This window comes from Culex pipiens, chromosome 3 (assembly GCF_016801865.2).
Source record: "Culex pipiens pallens isolate TS chromosome 3, TS_CPP_V2, whole genome shotgun sequence".
Classification (NCBI taxonomy): domain Eukaryota; kingdom Metazoa; phylum Arthropoda; class Insecta; order Diptera; family Culicidae; genus Culex; species Culex pipiens.
In genome coordinates, this window is record NC_068939.1 from 139,794,422 (window position 1) to 139,820,293 (window position 25,872).

A 25,872-nucleotide genomic window follows, 5' to 3' on the forward strand; every position below is an offset into this window, starting at 1 on the left:
GTCGCTGGTAGGCAGATGGACTAACAATCCAAAGGTCGTCAGTTCGAATCCCGGGGTGGATGGAAGCTAAGGTGTAAAAAGAGGTTTTGCAATTGCCTCAACAATCAAGCCTTAGGACACCTAGTTTCGAGTAGGAATCTCGCAATCGAGAACGCCAAGGCAATGCTGTAGAGCGAATAATTTGATTTTTGATAACGCTTATTTTCTGAGTACATTGACCCTTTGCACGACTGCAAAGGATTAAAAATGGATTTTTGAATTTGAAATTAGCCGCTTTAATTTTTGTATTACATTTTCGGGTGTTCTCGGATGTACTGCAATTATTAATAATGACAAGAAAAGTGCTTGGGGCGTCATCTAGTCACAAGACTTTCCAGCATGCTTTCATCGGACTGGCTACGTTTGTGTTAGATTAGATTATATTAGTACAATGACCCTTTGTACGACCACAATGAGTTTAAAATGGATTTTTAAATCAATTTTGAAAAATTATCCTCGCGGTCCTTCTTGACAGAAAAGCTCCTACTTGACAGCTCGTTCCAAGGGGACCATAGTTGATCCATCGAAAAAATGTTGTCTTGTCAAAAAAAAAAATTTCATTGAAATGAAAAAAAGTGATCAGGAATGGTTTATAATCATGTTTTTTACCGTTGTACATAAAAATTGACAAAGGGCTTTAGTACCCAATTGAGATTTTTTACGTTTTTCTTCATTTCTCGTAACTGGATGGACCAAAGTGGATGAAATTTTAATGGGGATAAGATAACATTCTATATTAATTAATGCAGATTGAACCAGTTTGAAAAATGCATGGTTGCAGAGAAATTTAATTTTAAAGACAAAAACGACTATTGAAATTTGAATGTACTTTTTAAATTATATCGAGGTATCTGATTGCAATCGTCAAAAACAATAACCAAACAAAAAAAAAATTAAAATATGTCAGATAAACACATTTTTGAAAGTTATCTTTGTGTTTTGTTTTTAAAATCAAGATATACTTTTTACTTTTTTCAACTTTTATCAAATAATTAGTTCCGGCCCGGAAAAATCAGAAATGGTTGGGCACCCCTGCCTTGTCCCAATCTTGATTTTTAAGGCAAATTCAACGTACTTTCAGAATCTGTAAAAATATTGAGGTGTTTTCTATGAAATTTCCGAGTCACAGCAAAAAACTGAAAAAAGAAACGTCAAACCATTGTAACGTCACGGCAGAATGTATAAATAATATTAATATTTCTGTTCTACACACAATTTTCATCCCGCTCTTCAACTCCTTCGCCCTCCCCTTCCTCTTCCTCCTCGTGACCAGGGGTGCCAGGTTGCCAGATAAATCTGGCATTGCCAGATTTTTTGAGTGCCAATTTGAAAAAAATATTTTTTTATTTCTTCCACATATTGTTTTATTGACGTATTTTGTTTATTTTGTGAAGCTATAATGTATAAAAAGTGAAAATACACTGTTTTTGAACACAAAATTGCTTATTACTTTGAGAAAAGTGGCTTGCCAGATTTTTCCCAGATTTTTTGCCAGATTTTTTTCTTTCAGACCTGGTAACCCTGCTCGTGACACACCTGATGCTTCCGCAGCAGTCCCTTCCGCGTGAAAGCCTTCTCACAGTGCGTGCACTGAAACGGCTTCTGTCCGGTGTGCTGAATCATGTGGCGCTTCTTATCGGTTGGATACATGAAGCTCTTGTCGCACAGCCCGCACAAGTACGGCCGCTCCTGGGTGTGCGTCCGCATGTGCAGCCTCAGGTTGGCTTTGGCCTTAAACTTGGCCGCACAGAGCGAGCACTGGAAGGGCGTTTCGTCGCTGTGCAGCAGGGTGTAATGCTGCTTGAGGTAACTCTTCCTGCTGAACCGATTCCCGCAGAGCGTACACACGTGACGGGACAGTTCCGGCCGGTGCAGCTTCTCGTGCGACAGCAGATTTGACCGCGAGCCGAAGCTCTTTGGACAGGACTCGCACGCGAAGGGTTTCGCCTTTGTGTGGCTTCTTTCGTGGTTGTTCATCGTTGTTTTATCGAGGAACCGTTTCCCGCAGATTGAGCATTGATGGCGCTTCAGCTGGTACGCACCTCTTCGGTGAACCTTAAGCCCACGTTCGGACATGTACCGGCGGAAGCAGATTCCACACTCGAACGGTCGCTCCTCGTTGCAGGTTCGGTTTGATTCGTGCTCAGCTTTGGAGTGTTTGAGCAGCAGCTCTTTTGTTTCGAAGCCGGTTTCGCATCCGCAGCAGCGGAATATTAGATCGAGGCTTTCCTCGCAGGTTTTGGGTTCTTCCTCCGGTTGTTCGGAAACTTCTTCTAATACTTCCTCTTCTACCACGTGCTGCTCGTCGTCTATTTCCAGTTCTATGTGGGAAGTGTCCATGTCGTTTTCGTAGATTATTTTGTAAGTGATTGTCGGAGTTTCTTCTACGTCTTCTATGTTTTCTAGGATCGAAACCTCTTCCTTTGGTGATCTGCAAGCATCGTTAAAATATCTTAGTCAACGTATGAATTTGGAACAAAACGAAAACTTACTCAATTTTTGCGCTTAAACAGAGTCTCAACTGGGCATCCGACTCCAAGCATTTTCTCCTGAGCGAGAGGGCCGATTTGAGCTCCGCATAGCAGTTGGAACATGCGATGTCCGGTAGGCCATCGTCTGGCGTTGGCTGAAATTTTGAATTCATTACAAGAAAGTAAAATTCTCCATTCGTTAATTAATACAAGTATCCATAGAAATTTTAGAAATGTTCAACAATCTGTTTCATTTCAAATTGCATGGTACCTAGTAAAAATGATAAGGTAATCTTACCTTGAGTCCACTCAGTGTCGTTATCATATTAGAGACCGGTTCAGTTCCAACAAATATATTCAAACAATTAATAGAAACCGTTGAAGCACAAACACGACATGCCATTTTGATAAACGAAATTATAAATTATTTAAATAATGTAAAATAACTCTAAATTTCACATCTTTTCGTCTCACGTCTTCTCTCACTAAATTCTAAATTCAGCTGATTCCTTCTCTTCCTTGTTTACAAACAAACTTCATTTTCTGTTTGTTCCTTTTTGATGCAACCCAGCCAGAAAACATAACCTTGCTTCAAGGTTGCCAAATTTACAATTAAATTATTATTTTATAACGCAGAGGAGGGGGAGGGGGGGGGTCGAAGGCCGTGTTAATCTCCGTACAAAAATTTTAAAATTTGTATGGAAATTTTGTTGCGAGGGAGGGAGGGGGTCTAAAAATCCATTGTTTGCCTTACGTAATAAAAGAACGCTCCCTTATGAGATTTAAGTTCTACGAATTTGAATTTGAGATCCCAACTGTTTGTTTGGTACTAGGTTTGGTACTTTTTTGGAAATCTTTTAGAATTTGTTTTTTGTTTAAGCGGTATATGCACTTCGGAAGGAACCGGTCAAGAAAAATATTAAATGGGCAGCAGCGGCAGCTAAAGCAAGTCAGAGAGGGTGAAGAAAAGCCTTAAGAAATCGTTCGCTCTCCTTTGTTCTGCTGTTCGTGAAGCTGTTTCTTGACCCCTTTCCTTCCGATCTGCGTACTAGCCTTTAATACCGAGGGAAAAGATTTAAATAAAGTAAAACAAAAACTCGTATTTTTCGACATAACGTCTACCGGGAAAGTTAAATCAAAGTTTGAAAAGATCAAAACGATACATTTACTTGTGAGCAATTCTCTACTAAATAGTTTTTTAGAATTTTTCTTTTTGTATTTTTTAATCCTGCTGAAACTTTTTTGGTGCCTTCGGTATGCCCAAAGAATCCATTTTGCATCATTATTTTGTACAAATAATTTGCCATACAAATTTGGCAGCTGTCCATACAAAAAAGATATATGAAAATTCAAAAACCTGTATCTATTGAAGGATTTTTTTTTTGGATCGATTTGGTGTCTCCTGCAAAGTTGTAGGTATGGATAAGGACTAAATTGAAAATAAATGATGCACGATAAACACATTTTTGGTGATTTTTAATTTCACTTTTTGTTACTATTTTGACGAAGAACTTCGTCTTAGGGCTCTATACAGGGTAGCAATCCAAAATTTCGCGAAGCGAAATGAAACCGAAAAATGAAACGCCTTCCCCAAGCAGAGGGGAAAATCACAGAAGCAGCGCGGCCGACGGTTTTGATATAAATATAAACGGCACCCCCTCCACCGCATTAGTTTAGTCGGTGGTCTACCACCGAAGCGAGAGGAGCTCAGCTCTTCTCGCGAGCGCCAGCCTTCTCTCTTCCCTACAAAACCACGGGAAATTTGAAGGCTGGCTTCAGTCGGTGGTCTGCCACCGAAGCGAGAGGAGCTCAGCTCCTCTCGCAAGCGCCACTAGGTGGCGTCTTCAGGAACTAGCCTTCCCGCTTCCCTACAAAACCATGGGAAATCGGAAGGCTGGCTTCAGTCGGTGGTCTACCACCGAAGCGAGAGGAGCTCAGCTCCTCTCGCAAGCGCTTGGCAGTAATGGCCACCACCTGGAGTGGCCGGAGGCCCCGGGGATGTTCCGATAAGGGGACATTTGGGGAACCATAAAAGTTGGGGGAATATGGGTATCAAACTTAAGGGATTTTGATACTGGACATAAAATTAGACAATTTGGCAGTAGTGGCCGCAACCAAGAATGGCCGGGGATGTTCCTATAAGGGGACATTTGCGGAACCATAAAAGTTGGGGCAATATGGGTATCAAACAATAAGGATTTTGATACTGGACATGAAATTTTACATTTTGGCAGTAGTGGCCACCACCTGGAGTGGCCGGAGGCCCCGGGGATGTTCCGATAAGGGGACATTTGCGGAACCATAAGAGTTGGGGCAATATGGGTATCAAACTTTAGGGTTTTTGATATTGGACATGAAATTTGACATTTCGGCAGTAGTGGCCACGACCTGGAGTGGCCGGAGGCCCCGGGGGTGTTCCGATAGGGGGACATTTGCGGAACCATAAAAGTTGGGGGAATATGGGTATCAAACTTAAGGGATTTTGATACTGGACATGAAATTAGACAATTTGGCAGTAGTGGCCGCAACCAAGAATGGCCGGAGGCCCCGGGGATGTTCCTATAAGGGGACATTTGCGGAACCATAAAAGTTGGGGCAATATGGGTATCAAACAATAAGGATTTTGATACTGGACATGAAATTTTACATTTTGGCAGTAGTGGCCACTACCTGGAGTGGCCGGAGGCCCCGGGGATGTTCCGATAAGGGGACATTTGGGGAACCATAAGAGTTGGGGCAATATGGGTATCAAACTTTAGGATTTTTGATATTGGACATGAAATTTGACATTTCGGCAGTAGTGGCCACGACCTGGAGTGGCCGGAGGCCCCGGGGGTGTTCCGATAGGGGGACATTTGCGGAACCATAAAATTTGGGGGAATATGGGTATCAAACTTAAGGGATTTTGATACTGGACATGAAATTAGACAATTTGGCAGTAGTGGCCGCAACCTAGAGTGGCCGGAGGCCCCGGGGATGTTCCTATAAGGGGACATTTGCGGAACCATAAAAGTTGGGGCAATATGGGTATCAAACAATAAGGATTTTGATACTGGACATTAAATTTTACATTTTGACAGTAGTGGCCACTACCTGGAGTGGCCGGAGGCCCCGGGGATGTTCCGATAAGGGGACATTTGGGGAACCATAAGAGTTGGGGCAATATGGGTATCAAACTTTAGGGTTTTTGATACTGGACATGAAATTTTACATTTCGGCAGTAGTGGCCACCACCTGGAGTGGCCGGAGGCCCGGGGGTGTTCCGATAGGGGGACATTTGCGGAACCATAAAATTTGGGGGAATATGGGTATCAAACTTTAGCGTTTTTGATACTGGACATGAAATTTGACATTTCGGCAATAGTGGCCACCACCTGGAGTGGCTGGAGGCCCCGGGGGTGTTCCGATAGGGAGACATTTGCGGAACCATAAAATTTGGGGGAATATGGGTATCAAACTTAAGGGATTTGGATACTGGACATGAAATTTGACATTTTGGCAGTAGTGGCCATAACCGGGCGTGGCTGGAGGCCCCTGGGATGTTCCGATAAGGGGACATTTGCGGAACCATAAGAGTTGGGGCAATATGGGTATCAAACTTAAGGGATTTGGATACTGGACATGAAATTTGACATTTCGGCAGTAGTGGCCACCACCTGGAGTGGCCGGAGGCCTCAGGGGTGTTCCGATAGGGGGACATTTGCGGAACCATAAAATTTGGGGGAATATGGGTATCAAACTTTAGGGATTTTGATATTGGACATGAAATTTGACATTTTGGCAGTAGTGGCCATAACCGGGAGTGGCCGGAGGCCCCTGGGATGTTCCGATAAGGGGACATTTGCGGAACCATAAGAGTTGGGGCAATATGGGTATCAAACTTAAGGGATTTGGATACTGGACATGAAATTTGACATTTCGGCAATAGTGGCCACCACCTGGAGTGGCCGGAGGCCCCGGGGGTGTTCCGATAGGGGGACATTTGCGGAACCATAAAAGTTGGGGGAATATGGGTATCAAACAATAAGGATTGCTGAGGACATGCAATTTGACATTTTGACAGTAGTGGCCACCACCTGGAGTGGCCGGAGGCCCCGGGGATGTTCCGATAAGGGGACATTTGCGGAACCATAAGAGTTGGGGCAATATAAGTATCAAACTTCAGGGTTTTTGATACTGGACATGAAATTTGAAATTGGCGGAACCATAAGAGTTGGGGCAATAAAGGTATCAAAATGTAGCTGCTCTTCTGTGATGTTGCTGCACGGTTACGCAAAACGGAAATGAAATTAAATCCAGCCTCGGAATCAGAATCACCTCGAAATTTACGAGCGATTACATATGTGTGTGTGAGTGTAAGCGCGTGCAGTCCAAAAATCTCAGCCTGCTGCGCTGCCAAATTGTTGGCCGATGCGCCAAACGCAAAACAAGAATCACCGTGTTGGTGTCGTTTCGTCCGAATCCAGATGAATACAACCACATCAGCAGATTTACCCTTCGATACGAAAGCAAATACGTGTGTATGTACGAGGGCGCGCGCAGTGACAAAAATCTGCGCCTACTGCGTTGCCCAGCCGTTGTCAAAAATCCACTCCCACAGCACAAAAACAACAAACATGAAAAATGCAATGCTCATAAAGAAGAACTGAAAATTCGCAGCAAACTGCGTGGCAAAATTATTGAAATCAAGATTTTAGCAAAAATTACTCTTTCAACAGTCGTTAGCCCTGAACAGGGTTGATTAAAATTCTTGAATTTTCGCTGGACGTTTCCTGACTGTCAGCAGCTGGACCAAAAATCGTTTTTTCGCCCGAATGCGGATCATGAACCAACGCCGTGTAGGCGTCGTTCCGCTCGAATCCGGATCAGGAACATTTGTGTTGACCACACGATGTGGCCAAGCCAAGCCAGTGGTTAAGTCCTTCTCGTCGTTGTTCGCTGCTCGAGTTGTGAAATCTTAATGAAATTGAACACAAAATTTCGCGATGCGAAATCGTTACGTGACGAATTCTCCTCTTTGCGAATTTCCCCTCTTTTCGGTGCACGCTGGTTGGTTGAATAAACGTTTCCCAATCACTCAATCAGGAGACGTGAGATTGATGTATCTAAAATCACCCCCACTTCAGCTCATAATTTTTGGATCGTCGTCGAGGCCACATCAGCTGCAGCAGAAGAGGGCGCAGAAGGCGAAAATTTCCCTAGGCAGCCCAACGGACAAACAACGAAGAACAACCGCTGCACCGCAGGAGAAGCAAACCACAGGCCAAGGTTCCGAAAAGAGAGGAAACCGGCCAAGCCCGCGGCCCGTCCGCTGGTTGACGAAACGAATCTGGCCGCCATCACCCTGAAGGATCGGAACTTCGGAACGAATCGCCACTGCAGACCATCGGGAAAGAAGAAGAGCAGCTCCTCCACCATCGCAAGTGTAACGGACAAGAAGCAAAAGCCCCGCCGCAAGTAGCACTTAGGAACGTGGTGCTGATGCAGGTTGACCCAGACCAAAGCTATGGACATCTTCCTCAACGTTGACCGGAGAAGCGGCCCGAATGAAGCACTAAACAAACGGCCCTTTTCAGGGCCACCAAATATCTCACGAAAGAGTTGTTCCTTCAAAATTTCCCTCTAAGAATGTTCCCTAAAAATTTAAAAAAAGATCGAATAAAAATCATTTCACCACAGAGTTAGCATAAAACCACTGTTTCTGTGTGGTAGAATGTCATACGCGCTTGTGTGTGTGTGTGTGTGTGTGTGTGTGTGTGTGTGTGTGAGCACGGAGAGGGAAAAATCGCCTGCTGCAAAAATGCACAAGTCAGGTATTCCCGGTTTGGTTGACTCGTCCGACTGGGAACTGCGGCCTAGCTCGAGACTACCGTGTCTGTTTCTCGCCTTCACCTTTCCTCATTTGCTGACGCGTCGTCCCTTCCTCGTTGAAAGTCGAGAGTGAAATAATTGCGAAAATGACAAATCGACCTATATTTATAGATTTTTGTTTTGGCATTTCGAGGAACGTTATTTCAAACGGTAAAATCTTTATCCAGACACATTGGAATTACATAATTTTTGGACCATTCGATACGGAAAACCTTCAGCAATTTTCTATAAAATTTTCAGTATTGGCAGAATAGCTTTTGAGGGGAAAACCGCCGCAGCAGAACTGGTCGTCGACGATCGTGAAAATAGGGGAAGTAATAGCGAAGTAGAAGTATAAAAATGCGTTCTACCCTTTCCACTCCACTTAGTTGCCACCGAGATGCTGAACAAGTCGGGTCGGCTCATAATATCTGAGCCGCAGACGGGTGAAGCAACAGCAGCAGGGAGAGAGAGAGCCCTAGCAACGCAAATTCTCTCTTCCGGAGAAGGATTTCTTCTGAAAAATTACCTTTATTTTCTAGAGAGAGATAGAGAGAGAGAGAGAGAGAGAGAGAGAGAGAGAGAGAGAGAGAGAGAGAGAGAGAGAGAATCGGAGAGCAGCACCGAAGAGGGAAAATTGTGTGCGAATGCCGTAGGTTGGCAGATTCAAGAAAATTGCCAAATGCGCGTTCACACACACATACACACACACTCCCGTTTCATGGTACACGCTGATTGGGTTCGATGCGTCGAGTTTCCCTTCCACGGATGTTCGATTGATGTATCTAAATTCGTCACCTGAAAAGGCCATCAAAGACTGCGACCAACTACAGATACACCCGGGGACGAGCAAAACCGCCAGCGGAGGCAACTTTTAGGCAGTGGAGTAAAATCGCTTAACCTAGTAGACTGTGTTGTAGCCCTATGGGTTAGTACAACGAATCTACTACGAGCTCGTGTAATTGGTCACGGCCCCGGGATGCACAGCCGGGTCAGAAGAAATCTAGGTGGCGAATGCCGTAGGAAGGCAGAGAGAACGCTGTAGAAATGTCAAAACGAGAAAAAAGTCTTGTAATGTGTGGGAATAAATCGTTTAATGTGATTCAAATTTGTTGTGACGCAAAGAAAATCTTTCACACATGGTTCAGACTGGCTCTTTGTAATGAACTGGAGTCCTGATAATGGCTTTTTATTATTTCAAAATATTTCTAAAAAATTGTTCAATGCCAAAAGTTTAAAAGGTAATTGATGAAATGATTTCAAATCAACTGGCACGAAAATCTTGACATTACGATTAGCTGTGAAGCGTTTCAAAACTTTAGACGTTATCCAATGTCAAAATACCATAAGATCTTAGAGCAGAAATAAATAGATCTTAAGAAATAACCGTTTCGTGATTGATTTTGTGGCCAAGAAACGCAAATAATAAAACTATAAAAAAATTCATTTAATTTTGTGTCCGAAGTTCTTCGTCATGATGGTTATGCCTGTAGCATTACCACTGCACCTTTTTTAAGTCAAGACTAACATTTCAAAAGGACGTAATATAGAATGTAGCCCTTTTGAAATGTTAGTCTTGATTTAATTAAAAAATTAAAATATTGTTTTCGGAAAGATCGGAAAATTTCACGAATGTTTCATATTTTAACACTGAAAATTAGTTGCTGAGATATCGACATAAAAAAATGGTGGGATATCGATATCGATCAGAAAATTCCTTCAAAAGATCAAGATTTGTGAATTTTCATAGATCATTTTTGTATGAAGAAAAATTTTATGTTTTCAGCGGCGGTGTTATAAATTCTGTAACATTTTAAATAGTGAACGAATCTTTTCGCACTTTTCGGCAAAGTTGTTCCCAAGAACACGCACTATGAGCTCATGAGGTTTGTGAAAAATGCAAAGATCGTTAAGGGGCTCAAAACTGAAATCCCCAAACGCACCGATTTTACGGGTTGAATCCCATTTGAAATTCAAAGTCAAAGCGCAAGGTCCTGTCGCAACCAATTAAGCTCATATTTGGGATTCGGGCTCAGTACACCTAGGGGATCATGCCCTGAAATGCCCGCAAAATTGACCCGTTTTGTTACATCCTAATGTAACCCCTTAAAACGCGTTTTTCTCGGAACGTCAAAAAGCGACGTAGCTACTCAAAAGTCTGCAAACATCAGACATCTGCAAAACCTAGGAAAAAACAAAACTTAACAAGCGTTACAGAGTTTTTGCTGTTCAACGCTTATCTGGCATCACTGCGACCCTACCGAGCAAAACTGACAGTTCACGAACGAGAAACGTCAACATTTATTTTCATCGCGTTCGTGTTCGTTCCAAAATTTTCACGCGTCGCCAAGTAAATCCTGGAATAATTTCGTGTAAAGTGCCTCAAAAATCGAACAAAAACTGTATGTGCGTTTTAGAAACGTTTAGAACATCACAGCCGGAAACTTACCAGCTTGTGCGTTGTTTGCTTGCGATTGACTTGTGGCAGGCACGCATTTGGCTCCAGTTTTCTGCTTGATAAACCGCCCATCCCAGCCGAGACGGAAAAAAATCGATCGATATTTCGGGGTTGACCGGAAGTGCCTTCCTGAACGCGTAGGAGCGTTTTCTAGATTTTCTACCCCCGGCCGATGTGAGCGCACACTCAAGATTTCTGTTTCCCTTCTCCCTCCAGAATCAAATAACTTTACAGCTTGTAAAAATTGAGTGCGTTCCTCATTGGACGGGTTGGTAGAGAATCGTAAGCCACACACAGATCCTCCGGAACCGGTTCGGTCGTGATTTACAGTGTAACACAGCGGTGAGATGGATCAGTCCGTGCCGCCACCTCCGGAATGTCCGGACGTTCCGGCACCTCTGCCGCCTCCGCCTCCGCCACTTCCGGACGCAAAGCGGGCTCCCCTGGTCGGGGAGTGTCCGATGGCTAAGCGCCGCCGGATGAACGAGTTCTTCGAGGATGATGATGACAGCGACGACGGAGCCGCTGAGGCCAACGGGAATGGTGAGGGCGATGACGAAACGACGGCGGATCGGCTCGACCGGCCGGTTACCGAGAATCTGCGACAGTTTCAGGTGCTGGACGAGGTGCAGGGTGACAATTCGGACGAAGAGGACGCCGGTGGTGAAGCTGGTATTGATCGAATTCCTCCCTAAATTTTCCCAAATCTTAAACATTTCCCCCTACGCAAATTGTAGATTCCCAGCGCGGTGCGGAAGACGGCGACGAGTACGAGCACAGCTCCGACGAGGGCTCCGAGGACATGAACGTGGACGATCTGGACAGCCTGCTGGAGGAGAACCTCCCGGAGGGCATGAAGTCGTCCGGTCCGAAGGGGAAAGCGTACGAGGAGCGCTTCAAGGAGGTGCTGGAGGAAAAGGGCCGCAACCACTTTGAGGTGCTGCCCGAGGGCTGGGTCCAGGCGACGCACGTGAGCGGAATGCCGCTGTTTCTGCACACGGCGTCGCGCGTTTGTACCGCGTCACGGCCGTACTTTCTGGGGCCCGGATCAGTGAGGGTAAGATGATATGGGGAGGTGGGAGGTTTCAGGGTGGCTACTCGACTGCAAATCAGAATTTCCTCTGTAAAAAAGGGTTTAAAAAAACAATGAATGATGTAACAGTAACTAAAGAGTGGCCACTTAGGACAAAAAGTCTGGAACATATCGTTTGAAAATTGTTTCCTATCTTTCGAATAACTTTGTAATATTTCATTCAACTTTCAATTGAATTACATTCGATTCGTTTTAAGCACTTAACAACACATTTAAGGTTCTTTCGATAATTTTAATTTATTATTTTTGATTTGTTGATTTGAATTATGAATCAAAGAATTGATTTTTTAAACAAAACTGTTGGTAGAATTAAATTTTCTGTTCTTTACTTTAAATGACGAAAATGTAAAAAAAATAACTGCAAAAACAAAAAATCAACTCTCGAGTTTTTTTTAAAAGGTCCTATAAACAAAATTTTTATTTTTTGCATTTTGGGTGTTTTTAGAACCGCCTTGAGTCAGGGGTATTCAAAAACACCCAAAAAGCAAAAAGTGAAAATTTTGTTTATAGGACCTTTTCAAAAAAAACTCGAGAACTGGTATTTATGTATTTTATCAGTTTATAGATTTAAATAATTTACCAGCCCGTGTAGATAAAGGTTGATTTTCATTAATCGGAAAAAAGCTTGACTAGCAAATTGAATCCGAACGTTTCTCGTGTTTAATGAAAAATACTCGGATTAGTTTTCAAAAGGACGTAAGGGCCATTGGTGAACAAAGCCCTTTTTGCATTGGTGTTCGATTTACTAACAAAAAAAAAATGCTTGAAATTGTTCATCTACACGTCCTTCAAATTCCCTGAACTTGAAACAAAAAACATTTTGTTTTTTTTTTTATTTAGAAATAAATAAAAAATAGTGTTGGAGAGCAGGTGGTTCTTACGGCTTTTTGAAAACTTAACTGATTGGAAATAATATAGCTGTACACTCAGAAAAAAGTACTGGCAAAATCCATAAGAACGTCTTATGACCTTTCGACATCAGGATTTTATTCGGATGTCATAAGATTTTCTTATGGCTGGGAGGGGAAATTTGACAAAGCCGTTAATTAAGATTTCCATTGAGTTATCTTATGACATTCATAGATGGAATTGTGTACATAATATATGGCAATGCTCATGGAGATTATATTAATAAACTATGTTTTTTATACCCATTTTTTCTTATTTTTAATTAAATGAAAACAAAAATTTATTTAAATTTTAAACGCATATATTTTTAAAGTATCATAATATACCCAAAACTTCATTTCCTTCCGCTGCTCGTCGTCCCGATGGTTTACGCAGCCTCCGGTTTAATCGTCTTTTGCTGGTGATTCGGCATGTTTTGCCGGATGGCCATCACCTTCGGCATGACCGCGTCAATCAAACTTAAACCTTCGACCGCTGCCCGGATCTGTCCTGATGCTGGGGAGGGCCGCCGGCGGAACCAACGGCCATTGATATTACCTAAAATACCAAAACAAAATATTCAACTTTGAACCAAAACCCACGAAACACCCGCCACAGAACTTACCTGTGTCTTGGAGGTCACGGTAAAACTCATAGCGGCGGTGGCAGCTTTGTGAAGTAATTACCGGAACGAACTACGGGCGATTTAAATTGGAGTAGCGAGCGTTTAAAATTGTCTGCTCGATCCGTCCTTTCGCCATCTTGAAACGTCAAAAAATTTCACACTAGCATCATACGCGAAAACCATTGAAAAATTACAGATGAATTCCATAAGAATTTCTTATGAAGTCCATAGTCTATCAACAGTGGACCAAATACATAAGTAAAGTTTAGTTATAACCATATAAATTTATACTGACGGTCATAAGATTGTCTATGAGAATCGCGAGAGCCTAGTGGATACTCAAATCAGACAGCACATAAGATGTAGTCTTATGAAAATCTTACATTCTTTTTCCTCAGTGTACAAATATTTTACAAAGTGTTTGTCCAAAAAATCAGGAGGAACATTTTTTTTATTCTGAAAACATCAAAATGTAAAATCAAAATATTTAAAAATATTTAAAAAAAATTAAAAATATTTAAAAATATTTAAAAATATTTAAAAATATTTAAAAACGATTCAAAATATTTAAAATTAAAAATATTTTAAAATATCTAAAAACGATTAAAAATATTTAAAAATATTTAAAAATATCTAAAAATATTTAAAAATATTTAAAACTATTTGAAAATATTGAAAAATATTCAAGGCATTTCAAAATCCAGAGTTTTTTTTTAAAAAGGACCAATAAACTATTGTCTTTCATATGTTTATTTGACCTAATGAAAAAACTCTAGAAATACAAAAAAACATTTAAAAAATATAGAAATATTTAAAAATAATTTAAATATTAAAAAAATATTTATTTATTTTAATTAAAAATATTTTAAAAATTTCCAAAATATTCAAAAAGATTGAAAAGTTTTAAAAAGTATTTAAAAAATATATTAAAAATATATTAAAAAATATAATATTTAAAAAAAATTAAAAACATTTAAAAATATTAAATTTTGTTTAAAAATATTTAAAAAAATTTAAAATATTTAAAAATATAAAAAATATTCAAAAATATTTAAGTCATTTCAAAATACTAAAAACATAAAAAAAAAATATAATATATCGAAAAAAAATATGTTAAAAAAATTTCAAAAAAAATTATTCGCTCTACAGCATTGCCTTGGCGTTCTCGATTGCGAGATTCCTACTCGAAGCTAGGTGTCCGAAGGCTTGATTGTTGAGGCAATTGCAAACCTCTTTTTACACCTTAGCTTCCATCCACCCCGGGATTCGAACTGACGACCTTTGGATTGTTAGTCCAAGTGCCTACCAGCGACTCCACCGAGGCAGGACCCAGGGAGACGACTCCTACACCTGGACTGAGCTAACGACCTAACCTTTTTAGGTTAGTCCGGGGCCAACATTTACTTCCCGTCCGACGGAAGGCGTGATCAGACAAATCTCGTCTCGAAAAATGCCACCGGGACCGTCTGGGATCGAACCCAGGCCGACTGGGTGAGAGGCAATCACGCTTACCCCTACTACTTACTTACTTTACTTTATCAGCAACAGGTCTATCGACCCAACGCTGAACTAATCGAAGATTTCCAGGATGCTCGATCTTGGGCCGCTCGTCTCCAGTCGCCTACAATGTTGGCCGCTCTTGCATCTTCGTCGACTGCACACAGCCAACGCGTACGAGGCCTTCCACGAAGCCGACGACCGTCACAAGTGTACCAAGATATACAAACTCATCCACCACCTCATATCTTTCTCCATCTATTTCCACCTCCGAAACACCATCACCTGCACTGCCACGCGCTCTGCCAGCGACCAGATACTTGGTCTTGGCAGTGTTGATGGTCAGTCCGATCTTCGCAGCTTCCCGCTTGAAAGGGACGAACGCCTCCTCCACTGAACGACGGTCGATACCAATGATGTCGATGTCGTCAGCGTATCCAAGCAGCATGTGCGATTTAGTGATGAGTGTTCCGTTTCTTTGCACGCCTGCCCTTCGAGCAGCACCTTCCAACGCTATGATGAACAGTAAGTTCGAGAGAGCATCGCCCTGCTTCAATCCATCCAACGTAACGAAAGCTTCAGATGTCTCGTTAGCTATTCGCACGCTTGATTTTGCTCCGTCGAGCGTTGCACGAATCAGTCTTATAAGCTTCGCCGGAAAGCCGTGTTCTACCATAATCTTCCAAAGTTCGTTTCTTTTGACTGAATCGTACGCCGCCTTGAAGTCGATGAACAAATGGTGTGTTTGCAGGTTGTACTCCCGGAACTTGTCGAGGATTTGTCGCAGAGTGAACATCTGGTCCGTCGTTGACCGACCCGCTCGAAAACCGCACTGGTATTCGCCGACAAAGGTCTCGGTCATCGGTCTCAGCTTGCTCCACAGGATGCGGGAGAGTACTTTGTACGCTGCGTTGAGGATTGTGATGCCTCGATAGTTGGCACAATCGAGTCTTTGCCCTTTCTTGTAGATTGGGGTGACGAGCCCGTCTAACCAGTCGGTCGGAAGCTGTTCTTCGCACCAAATGCGTAGGATGATTTGGTGCAGAATCTCGGTCATCCGCGTACTCCCGTGCTTGAAAAGTTCGGCCGGAAGTCCGTCCTTTCCCGCGGATTTCCCGTTCTTGAGCTCTTTAACAGCCTTAGCTACTTCCTCCAACGTAGGCGGGTCCACAGCTTTTCCATCTTCCTCAACGTGTATCCTGTCCTCGACGATTCCCTCTCGTGTCTCACCGTTCAACAGCTGCTGGAAGTGCTCCTTCCACCTAGCCGCCACCGCAGTCTTACCCCTACACCGCGGTTAAAAAGTTTAATTTTTTTTAATATTCAAAAACATTAAAAAATATTAACAAAATATTTGCAAAGTTTAAGTCGCCTCAACATTTAAGTGGTCTCAACATTTCAATGAAAAAAGTGTTTTAAAATGACATAAACTTTGAAAAATATTTGCAACGGCCTAACTTCAAAATTTTAATGAAAATAGAAGTGAAATCAACCTAAAGAAATCTTAAACGCATTTTTCTGGATTAAAATTATATTGAATTTTTATAAAATTCAAAAAAAATATTTTTTGTCAATACTTAGGTATTTTGGAAACTAATGATTGCAATCAACTGGACAGGTGTATAATGCATTTTTAAACACTTTATCCATTCAAATGGTCCCCCCCCCTTGATTTTGGTCAGAGTCGAGGGACATAAACTTAAAAAAATATTTGCAATGGCCTCAAAAATATTTAGAAATATTTAAAAATATTTAAAAAATAATGTTTTAAAATATTTTAATATATTTAAAAATATTTTAAGATAAAAAAAACTTATCTTAAATTTCATCTTATATGAGAAAAGATAACATGAGATTTAAGTTATCTCAACACATAAAATTCAAGATTAAGTCGCCACCCTGTCCCTCACTCCGACCATCCGCTTACCATTCTCTCTTTCAGAAACACGAAATCCCGCTCAGCGCCATCCCATGCCTAAACTACCGGAAAGCGCTCGAAAAGGAGGACGAACTGCGCAAGGAAATCGAAGCGAACGCTGCGGCCGCCGAAGCTGAAGCCCAGTCTCGCAGCAATGCGGCCGCCGGCGCCGGCCAGGAAAAGCAAATGCACAATCCTCAGCTAAGCAAGATGATCGCCAGCGCAACGACGCAAGCGGAAGCGCAAGCAAACGCCAAAATGCTGCCACTTAAGGTCACTGCCAAAATCGAAACGGTGGACGAGAATCTGAAGGCTCAGTCGTTGACGGCCGACGCCTTCCAGCAGTACTGCAAGAAGCTGTTCCGGTTTAAGACGATCCGCGTGATGCGATTCAAGTCGTGGGCCGCCCGGCGGAAGCTCACCAAACATCGGAAGCACCTGAAGAACCTTCAGCGACCTACGCTGCCCGATGGGACGAAGCTGATTACGTTTCCGGTGTTGCACACGGAGGGCGAAAAAGGTCACGCCCACGCCCGGCCAAAGAAAGAGTGGATCATGAACCCGAACGGCAAGAGTTACGTGTGCATTCTGCACGAGTACGTTCAGCACGCGCTGCGCAAGCAACCCAGCTACGAGTTCAAAGAGCTGGAAAATGCCGCCACCCCGTACTCGGCCACGGTTTCGATCAACGAGCTCAAGTACGGCACCGGTTACGGAACGAGCAAAAAGCAAGCCAAAAGCGAAGCCGCTCGGGAAACGCTGGAGATCCTGATCCCCGACATGAAGGACAAAATCACCAGCAAAGACGGCAAAAAGGACGGACAAAATGGGACCGGCGCCACCTCGTCGGAGCAGCAGGCGGCGGATGCCGGAAATCGCCGCAATTTGTCCGTGTTTGACGAAATCATGATTGAAGATCCGCGGGTGGCGGAATTTTGTGCCAAAACGACGGAACCGTCGCCGCACACGATACTGCAGACGTGTCTGCAGCGGAATTTCGGGCTCGGCGATGTGCAGATTCAGTATGACGTGAAGACGGGCAAGCACCGGAAGAATGAGTTCACGATGACGGTGGGGAAGCACACGGCGACGGTGGTGTGCAAGAATAAGCGGGACGGAAAGCAGCAGGCGGCGCAGAAGATATTGCAGGTAGGACACTGTACTAAGCTTACTTTTTCAGTACCCATGATCTATGCACACTAGAGTGGGTCATTTTTTTTCGATAGTCCTCGGATCCGGCTGGAATACAGTCCACCTTGTATGGCTACCCTGCCATAAGGACTCTCATTGGATGCGAACCGATCCAATCGCCGACCCAATTTTCGGGGATCCAGGGAATGGAAACTCGGGACGTGCAACTGTAAGTCTCCCAATTTCGATGGGAGCGGTCGCTTTCTTTACAACGAATTGCGGGTCCTCGTTCTCGAAGTCGTGGTGCTGCAGGATGTGTGCTGGCAGGGGAAGGACCACCGAGAGTACGGTGACTACACTATGTATTGGAGCGACGGCAGAACACACGAGCTGGGGACAGCTTGCATCGTGCTGGGCGAAATGATGAAGCGCGTGGTTGGTTGGTGACCAGTCAACGATAGAATGTGCCGTTTTAGAATCAAGGGCCGATTCTTCAACCTGAGCATTATCAACGTTGCTTTATCATTATCATCGACGACTTGAACGCTCAAGTTGGCTAGGAGGAGGAGTTTACACCGATTATTGGGAGGTTCAGCGCTCACCAGCAGACGAACGAGAACGGCCTACGACTCATCGATTTCGCTACCTACCGAAACATGACCATACGTAGTACCTTTTTCTAGCACAGCCTCCTCTACAAGTACACATGGAGATCACCAAACGACACGGTGACACAAATCGTCTATGTTCTCTTCGACGGTAGGCACTTCTCGGACATAATCGACGTCACCGTGGTGCGGACATCGACTCGGACCACTACCTGGTGGTGGCAAAGTTGCGCCAACGGCCATCAACGCACCGGCATCGAGCGCCGTCGGGTACGTGGCCCGAGTTGACGGAACGGCTGGTTCGACGAGGAATGTCAGGCGATTTGGGACACATTGTTGCTGCGCAACACCCGTGGGAACAATGAGTCGTACAAACAGTTGCGAAGTCAGCAAACCAATCTCTTTCGGGATAAGAAGCGCCGCCTGGAAGAGATGGAGTGCCAGGACATGGAACAGCTGTATCGCTCCAACGAAACGCGTAAGTTCTACAAGAAACTCGGTCAATCCCAAAAAGGTTTCATGACGCGAGCCGAAATGTGCCGGGATAAGAACGGTGGCATTGAGAATGTGAAAACTATCGAGCCATCACTATGCTCAACGCGGCCTACAAAATGCTATCCCAGATCATCTTCTGTCGTCTGTCGGAGCGAGCCAGGGATTTCGTTTGGACGTACCAAGTCGGCTTTGTGGAGGGGAAATCGACGACGGACCAAATATTTTTGCTACACCAAAATTCCAAAAATGTCGCGAGTACCAGATCCCGACGCACCACCTGTTCATCGATTTCAAAGCCGCGTACGACTCGGTCGACCGCAAAGAGCTATGGAAGATCATGTACGAGAACGACTTACCCGGGAAGCTGATCAGAATGGTGCAATCAACGATGTCCGACCCGATCGAATCGCGCAAGGGACTGCGACAAGGCGACGGTATCTCCGGCCTCTGTTTCAGCATTGGGCTTGAAGGTGTTATAAGGCGGGTGGGCTTCAACATGCGGGGCACGATTATCAACCGATCTAGTCAGTTCATCTGCTATGCCGACGACATCGACCTTGTCGGCAGAACGTTCGAGGAGGTGGCTAGGCGCTACACCGACTTGACCGATGTGGCGAAGACGAAGTATCTGCTGGTAAGAGGAACAGATTCCCTTAGGGCTCGCATACACCAAGAAAGCTACGATTGAGTCAGACAAGATCACCAGGATGCTCTACAACCAGCGATCACACTTGGCCATCACCTCAAAGCTGCTGCTCTACAAGATGATGTTTAAGCCGGCGATGATCTACCGCTACTCAGAGTAACACGATTGCGCCGTTTTTCTTCGGAAAAACCACCTCAGTCAACCCTCCCTGGGCCTTGTAAAGTCAAGGGGCATGATTTGATCCTAGTGCATTAGTTAAAATTTGGGTATATATTCTTTTTTATAAGCACTATGGACACCACTTCATGCTACGAGAACTCGCTTTGTCGCAGCCCCAGGGCTTAAGCGTTGACCGATAAGCTGTCTTCGTGAACTAGGTAGTTCTCCGATAGTGAAAATATCACAATTGCACAAGACACCGCTGCTTCTGTGACTTTTTCACTATCACAATGTGGGATTTAGGTGGGACTTTAGGATAGTACAATTGATTTGTTGCTTAGCATTAGCATTTAAATTAAATCTGTATGCTTTCCAAATCTATTTGATGATAAATTTAGTTGCAATTGTTAAGTTAGAGTAATGCTGTCATTAAACTTTGATTGATGTAGAATACTAGGCATTCGTTTATGTCAAATTGTTCATGGAGTCTCGATCAATCAATAATGTAATGATATCGGACAAAATTCGTTGATCTGTTGAACTAACGGTTTTCGGATTATGGTTGTATCGACCATTGTTGCGAATCGAGGAACTACGGATCTTTTGACGTAAATGGTCATTTCTTTTTCAAATCGCGATTTCTATCCTATTTGTATATCAGTTCACAATTTTTATTGTTTTTTTATAGAAGTAGTATTACAACAGTTAAAGGAACGTTTAGTTTTGAACATTAAGTTTAGAGGATTTTAGATTAAAATTTATATTTTCAATCCAAAGTAGTTAGCAAATGAATATTTGGACTTAAATGAATAATTGAATAAGTTGGACTTATGAATAACACACAACTGTACATTTATTCTAGAGTCAGATCCATACAGCGTCAGTGTTTATTTGGTCGAAGTGTACTAATTCATTGGCAGATCTGATTCTAGTTGTAATGTACGACAAGACTACTGACGGACGTGACAGGACGAGGGCCCAGTTTAGAGGTTTCAACATCAACGATGTGCGGCTGGACCACCCTCCCAAAAAAAAAAAAAAAAAAAAAAAAAAAAAAAAAAAAAAAAAAAAAAAAAAAAAACCACCTCAGTCAACCCTCTTCTACAACGTATGTCCTGTGATTGGATGAAGAAAGGCCGCCTCTAATTAAATAATCGTGAATGTTTTCAACGGCTCGGCGTAAACCACGTGGTCCAACCATGTTAAAACTTGAAGAATATTTCTTGAGTAAATTTTCAAAACAACCTATGAGTCATGGATTTCCTATGCAGACCTTCCAAAATTTTTATCTGGATTTATACTTAGATGCAGCCCAGCGTAAACCCGCTACCTTTCCCTTTTCCAGATCCTCCACCCGCACATCAAAACGTGGGGCTCGCTGCTGCGGCTGTACGGCAACCAGTCGATCAAGTCGTACAAGGAGAAAAAGCAAGAGGAGCAGGAAATCACCGTGCTCCAGAGCAAAGCGGCCATCAACCAGCCCAACTACGCGATCCTGCACAAGCTGAAGCTCGAGATGTCCAAGCTGGAGGAGCGCCAGAAGAACGTGCGCGTCATCGGGACATTCGTCCCGGACGTCGAACTGCCAACCGCTTCCGGCTCCAACCTGAAGAATGTGGACCTTTAAGATCTCCTGTGGAGATGTGTACCCATTTTGACTTGTTTCTGTGTACTTTTAGCCTTACCTTAACACTCTTACTTAGCCTAGTACTTTAATAAATAATTCGGACATGTTCGCAATAAACGAAAGCCATCTTCATTACGCAAACTTGGTTGGTTTTATTCTTTTTTTTCTTTATTGTAATAATTGTCACGTTTATCCAGTGTTTTTACGTTACAGTTACAGGGATGCTCTGGAGAAATAAAAATATAGAAACGTGTGTGTTTGTGTTTTTTGTGTGTACCCATAAACGTCTATATCTTACTAACGATAGTTGAATGTTTTGTGATTTGTTTTTTTTTCTTTTTGAACTCTTATTCAATGTCAAGCTAATTATTAGCTTTAGTATTCTTTTATGTGTGTATTCTGCTGCCGCGCTGGGTTTTGCTTCATTTTTCGTTATCACAATTAAGTATAGTTTGTTTGGTTCCACTATGTACAGTTGCGTTTTTTTTTTGTTTGGTGGTGATTATTATTTTTGCTCTATTAAAATTTTCTCATCTAAACGGCTAATATGTTTTGGCGCAAAAAAGAAAAGGTTTGTTCTACCTCGTAACGATTGAATCCTTTACACTAGATAATTGGTTCGAAAATATCAAAAGCAAACACTTACGAATTTAGCAATTTTAAACAACATTACAGTTCACTACATTTTAAAGATGTTTTTATGATTTTACTTTTTATTGTGACGAAATTACGTTTTATGTTGTCCAAAGAAGGCAGTTTCCATATAATTCTGTTCAACCAAAAAGATTATGTAAACGTTCAAAAATCTGTTCCTAAAAAAAACGACCATCTCATCGATTTGGCCATAATCGACTCGTGGCTCGAGCCAAGATTCTCACTATGTTGGTGCTCAAAAAGAAAACTGACGATGACAATGAAAACTGACAGTCAGCTTTCGTCATCGACTTGAGCGTTGAATGCTGAATGAGAGCGCCTGAGCGATCGTAATTGAGCAATTCTCTGAGATTTCGGTCATTCGATTTTTTTGTATTTTTTAATCCGGGTGAAACTTTTTTTGTGCCTTCGGTATGCCCAAAGAAGCCATTTTGCATCATTAGTTTGTCCATATAATTTTCCATACAAATTTGGCAGCTGTCCATACAAAAATGATATGTGAAAATTAAAAAATCTGTATCTTTTGAAGGAATTTTTTGATCGATTTGGTGTCTTCGGCAAAGTTGTAGGTATGGATATGGACTACACTGAAAAAAAAGATACACGGTAAAAAAAAATTTGGTGATTTTTTATTTAAGTTTTTGTCACAAAAGCGTGATTTGCAAAAAAACACTATTTTTAATTTTTTTTATTTTTTGATATGTTTTAGAGGACATAAAATGCCAACTTTTCAGAAATTTCCAGAATGGGCAAAAAATCTTTGACCGAGTTATGAATTTTTGAATCAATACCGATTTTTTCAAAAAATCGAAATATTGGTCGCAAAAATTTTTCAACTTCATTTTTCGATGTAAAATCGAATTTGCAATCAAAAAGTACTTTAGTGAAATTTTGATAAAGTGCACCGTTTTCATGTTATAACCATTTTTAAATAACTTTTTTGAAAATAGTCGCACTTTTTCATTTTTTTAAATTAGTGCCCATGTTTGCCCACTTTTGAAAAAAATACTATTGAAAAGCTGAGAAAATTCTCTATATTTTGCTTTATTGAACTTTGTTGATACGACCCATAGTTGCTGAGATATTGCCATGCAAAGGTTAAAAAACAGGAAAATTGATGTTTTCTAAGTCTTACCTAAACAACCCACCATTTTCTAATGTCGATATCTCAGCAACTATAAATCCGATTCACAATGTTAAAACATGAAACAGTCGTAAAATTTTCCGATCTCTTCGAAAAAAATATTTTCAAAAATTTAAAATCAAGACTAACATTTCAAATGGGCGTAATATTGAATGTTTGGTATATCCATACCTACAACCTTCAAAAGATACAGATTTTTGAATTTTCACATATCATTTTTGTATGGACAGCTGCCAAATTTGTATGGAAAATCATATGAACGAACTAATGTTGCAAAATGGCTTCTTTGGGCATACCGAAGGCACCAAAAAAGTTTCAGCCGGATTAAAAAATACAAAAATTAAAATTAAAGAAAAAAGACCGATTCCGTAGAGAACTGCTCAATTACGAAGAGACCGTCAGTGAACACACACGAAGTTGAAACGAACGGATGTCAAGCTCGACACTCAGGCAGCCGCGCGATTCGAAGACACGCGCTCTTTCTCATTCTCATTCTGTTTTCTCTCTTTCTTGCTTGTGCGCGTGCTGTGTGGTGACAGCAACCATTTGAACGCAGCTCTGCGCGAATGAAAGTCAAACGATTGTGTGAGTGACTCATTTATTCGTCATAAACTTTGAAAACTATTTGCAACGGCCTTACAGTAAATTTGCTAATTCATGGAAGAATTATTTTTAAGTTAATTGATACAATCTGTATCCATAATCCTAATCAAGGCAAAACAAATGTTGGATTTTTAGATATTCCCAATATATTTACTCATTTCTAAAAACTACTTCTCTGGACAAAAATAAAACGAAATGTCTCAAATAAAAAAAAAAGATTCAAAATGTGTTAAATCGTAGAGAACTGTTCTTAAGCGCTAAACAGTCAATATTTGGAAACACAATGAGAAACAATTCGATCGAAAACTTCAATTTGAGGCACTTAATATTCTAATTGTGTTTAACTCTGTATTACGACTCGGTTTGGATGCTGCAGTGTTTAGTAATTGGCCTTTTTCATTACACTTATGCTTGCTTCGCCTTACTTCTAAAAAACTACATTTTGTGTGATAATTATTACGCTTTTCTTGAGTGCTCCACGGGCTGTTTGCTAACATTTTCTTACTAAATCTGGAAACTACATGGTCTATCAATACCGGAGTTGCAATTTGAGTGGTTACTGATTAGTTATGTGTTTGTTTGAAACCTTCACTACTGTTTCCGCGTCGGCAGCACTCCCGCAGTTTTCCCGTCCAGCAGGGCGATATCTGGAGCATTGATTTTTATTTGGAGCTACAAAGAACATAAAGATTTCGTAAATTTGTACGTGATTTATTTTTTATACAATTCATACTGGCTGTTTGGTCGTTTGGGGCTCTTTTTCTGAATGATAGGGTGCGATGAAAAATGCTGCCAAATTTGTGGAAACCTGAGAAGAATCCTTCAATTCATTATCGGAATTGTTTTTTTTAAATACACCAAGAACCCTCAACTCAAATTAATGTTTACCCCCCTCGCAAAATAAAAATGCAAAAATTTCCGCGCAAACAAAGAGAGTCAACCACATTGCTCCAATTATGATTAAATTACGATCATTTTTCAGGGCCGCTTTCCAGTCACATTGTCAGACATTGTCTTCGAAGGGGGGGGGGGGGGGTGAGACGGGGAAGAGTACGGAAACCCGTCCCGTGCAGAAGCGCAACCGCCAAAAATTATGGCTCTATCCACGATGGAAATTGTCTCCTATTCATTTTTTTCCGTTTACGTACACTTTTTTTCTGTCCGTTTCGGGAAATATCGGGACGGGAGATGGAATTATTGGCAAGATGGGCTGTAGATTTCTTTAAAAACTCTTTGAAAATATTGTTGCTTTTATTACAAGACATACATTTTTGCTGCGCTCTTTGTTTCAGTTATTTGTGTATCTTCTCTAAAAAAACAATTTTATCGACAAATTCTAATTCTAATAATGCTAGAATCACTTCAAACTCAATATTTTTATCAAAAAGCATTTCAGAACTGAACATGCTTTGCTTTGACCAAATCGGCTCAAAATTTTTGTGAAGACTCGTCATGTTTTCTTTTTTTTTCATATAAAACGTTACCTAATCAACGTTTAGGTCGTTGGTGCCTTCCTCACCTGCATATAGTAAGCACTTAAGTGCTCATAACTTTTTATAGTGTTGTTAGATCTTCAATCTTTTAGATGCGTTGAAAGCCACTCAACGGTGGGTCGCATGACAGATCCGGACAACTTTTTCATCAAAATATCTGAGATCTGGCCTATAAAAAGTGTATAAATAACACGTAAGTGCTTATAACATTTGATAGGGTAGTCAGATATTGGGCCCTTTTAAATACCTTTCTAAAAAGGTGTAACATGAAGGATTTTCTAACAAAAACCAATCTTCCGGACCTTAGTCGAAATCGTTTTTTAGCATAACTTTTGAAGTACTTTACTAAACTTCATAATTTTCTATAGCGACCCCAAGACGGATCGAATGAGCCCAAAACGGAAAAAATCGGTTCAGCCATTGTCGAAATAATCGAGTGACAATTTGTTGATCACCATCCCACCACACACGCA

General features: G+C 41.8%; 3 protein-coding genes across 4 annotated transcripts; 1 reads left to right on the plus strand and 2 right to left on the minus strand.

Annotated features, from left to right (window-relative positions):
- Positions 1–1,382: 1,382 nt before the first annotated feature.
- Positions 1,383–10,942, minus strand: LOC120421224 (oocyte zinc finger protein XlCOF26-like). 2 transcript variants are annotated; one of them, XM_039584425.2, is made up of 3 exons: positions 10,810–10,942; positions 2,532–2,665; positions 1,383–2,470 (listed from the first exon to the last, which is right to left on the minus strand). In XM_039584425.2, the coding sequence occupies exons 1-3, from the start codon at positions 10,888–10,890 to the stop codon at positions 1,546–1,548; spliced, it is 1,140 nt and encodes a 379-aa protein (XP_039440359.1). In that variant the 5' UTR covers positions 10,891–10,942; the 3' UTR covers positions 1,383–1,545. The 2 variants fall into 2 exon arrangements, with proteins under 2 accessions (XP_039440359.1, XP_052567262.1); XM_052711302.1 differs by lacking the exon at positions 10,810–10,942 and adding an exon at positions 2,809–2,984 and having other exon boundaries at positions 1,384–2,470.
- Positions 5,257–8,289, minus strand: LOC120421233 (uncharacterized). The gene is made up of 2 exons (XM_052711303.1): positions 7,626–8,289; positions 5,257–6,902 (listed from the first exon to the last, which is right to left on the minus strand). Exon 2 carries the CDS (start codon positions 6,640–6,642, stop codon positions 5,689–5,691), a length of 954 nt encoding a protein of 317 aa, XP_052567263.1. The 5' UTR covers positions 6,643–6,902; positions 7,626–8,289; the 3' UTR covers positions 5,257–5,688.
- Positions 10,943–11,165: 223 nt separating the features above from the next.
- On the plus strand, positions 11,166–21,646 carry LOC120421230 (microprocessor complex subunit DGCR8). The gene is made up of 4 exons (XM_039584429.2): positions 11,166–11,490; positions 11,556–11,875; positions 16,864–17,988; positions 21,224–21,646. The coding sequence occupies exons 1-4, from the start codon at positions 11,166–11,168 to the stop codon at positions 21,503–21,505; spliced, it is 2,052 nt and encodes a 683-aa protein (XP_039440363.1). The 3' UTR covers positions 21,506–21,646.
- Positions 21,647–25,872: the final 4,226 nt, after the last annotated feature.

Coding starts and splice junctions, on each gene's coding strand:
- LOC120421230 (XM_039584429.2), top strand. CDS start 11,166: ATGGATCAGTCCGTGCCGCCACCTCCGGAATGTCCGGACGTTCCGGCA. Junction 11,876..16,863: donor TGGGGCCCGGATCAGTGAGG/GTAAGATGATAT, acceptor TCTCTCTTTCAG/AAACACGAAATCCCGCTCAG. Junction 17,989..21,223: donor CGGCGCAGAAGATATTGCAG/GTAGGACACTGT, acceptor TCCCTTTTCCAG/ATCCTCCACCCGCACATCAA.
- LOC120421233 (XM_052711303.1), bottom strand. CDS start 6,642: ATGGTTCCGCAAATGTCCCCTTATCGGAACATCCCCGGGGCCTCCGGC.
- LOC120421224 (XM_052711302.1), bottom strand. CDS start 2,913: ATGGCATGTCGTGTTTGTGCTTCAACGGTTTCTATTAATTGTTTGAAT. Junction 2,666..2,808: donor CGACACTGAGTGGACTCAAG/GTAAGATTACCT, acceptor TCAAAATTTCAG/CCAACGCCAGACGATGGCCT. Junction 2,471..2,531: donor TGTTTAAGCGCAAAAATTGA/GTAAGTTTTCGT, acceptor CGATGCTTGCAG/ATCACCAAAGGAAGAGGTTT.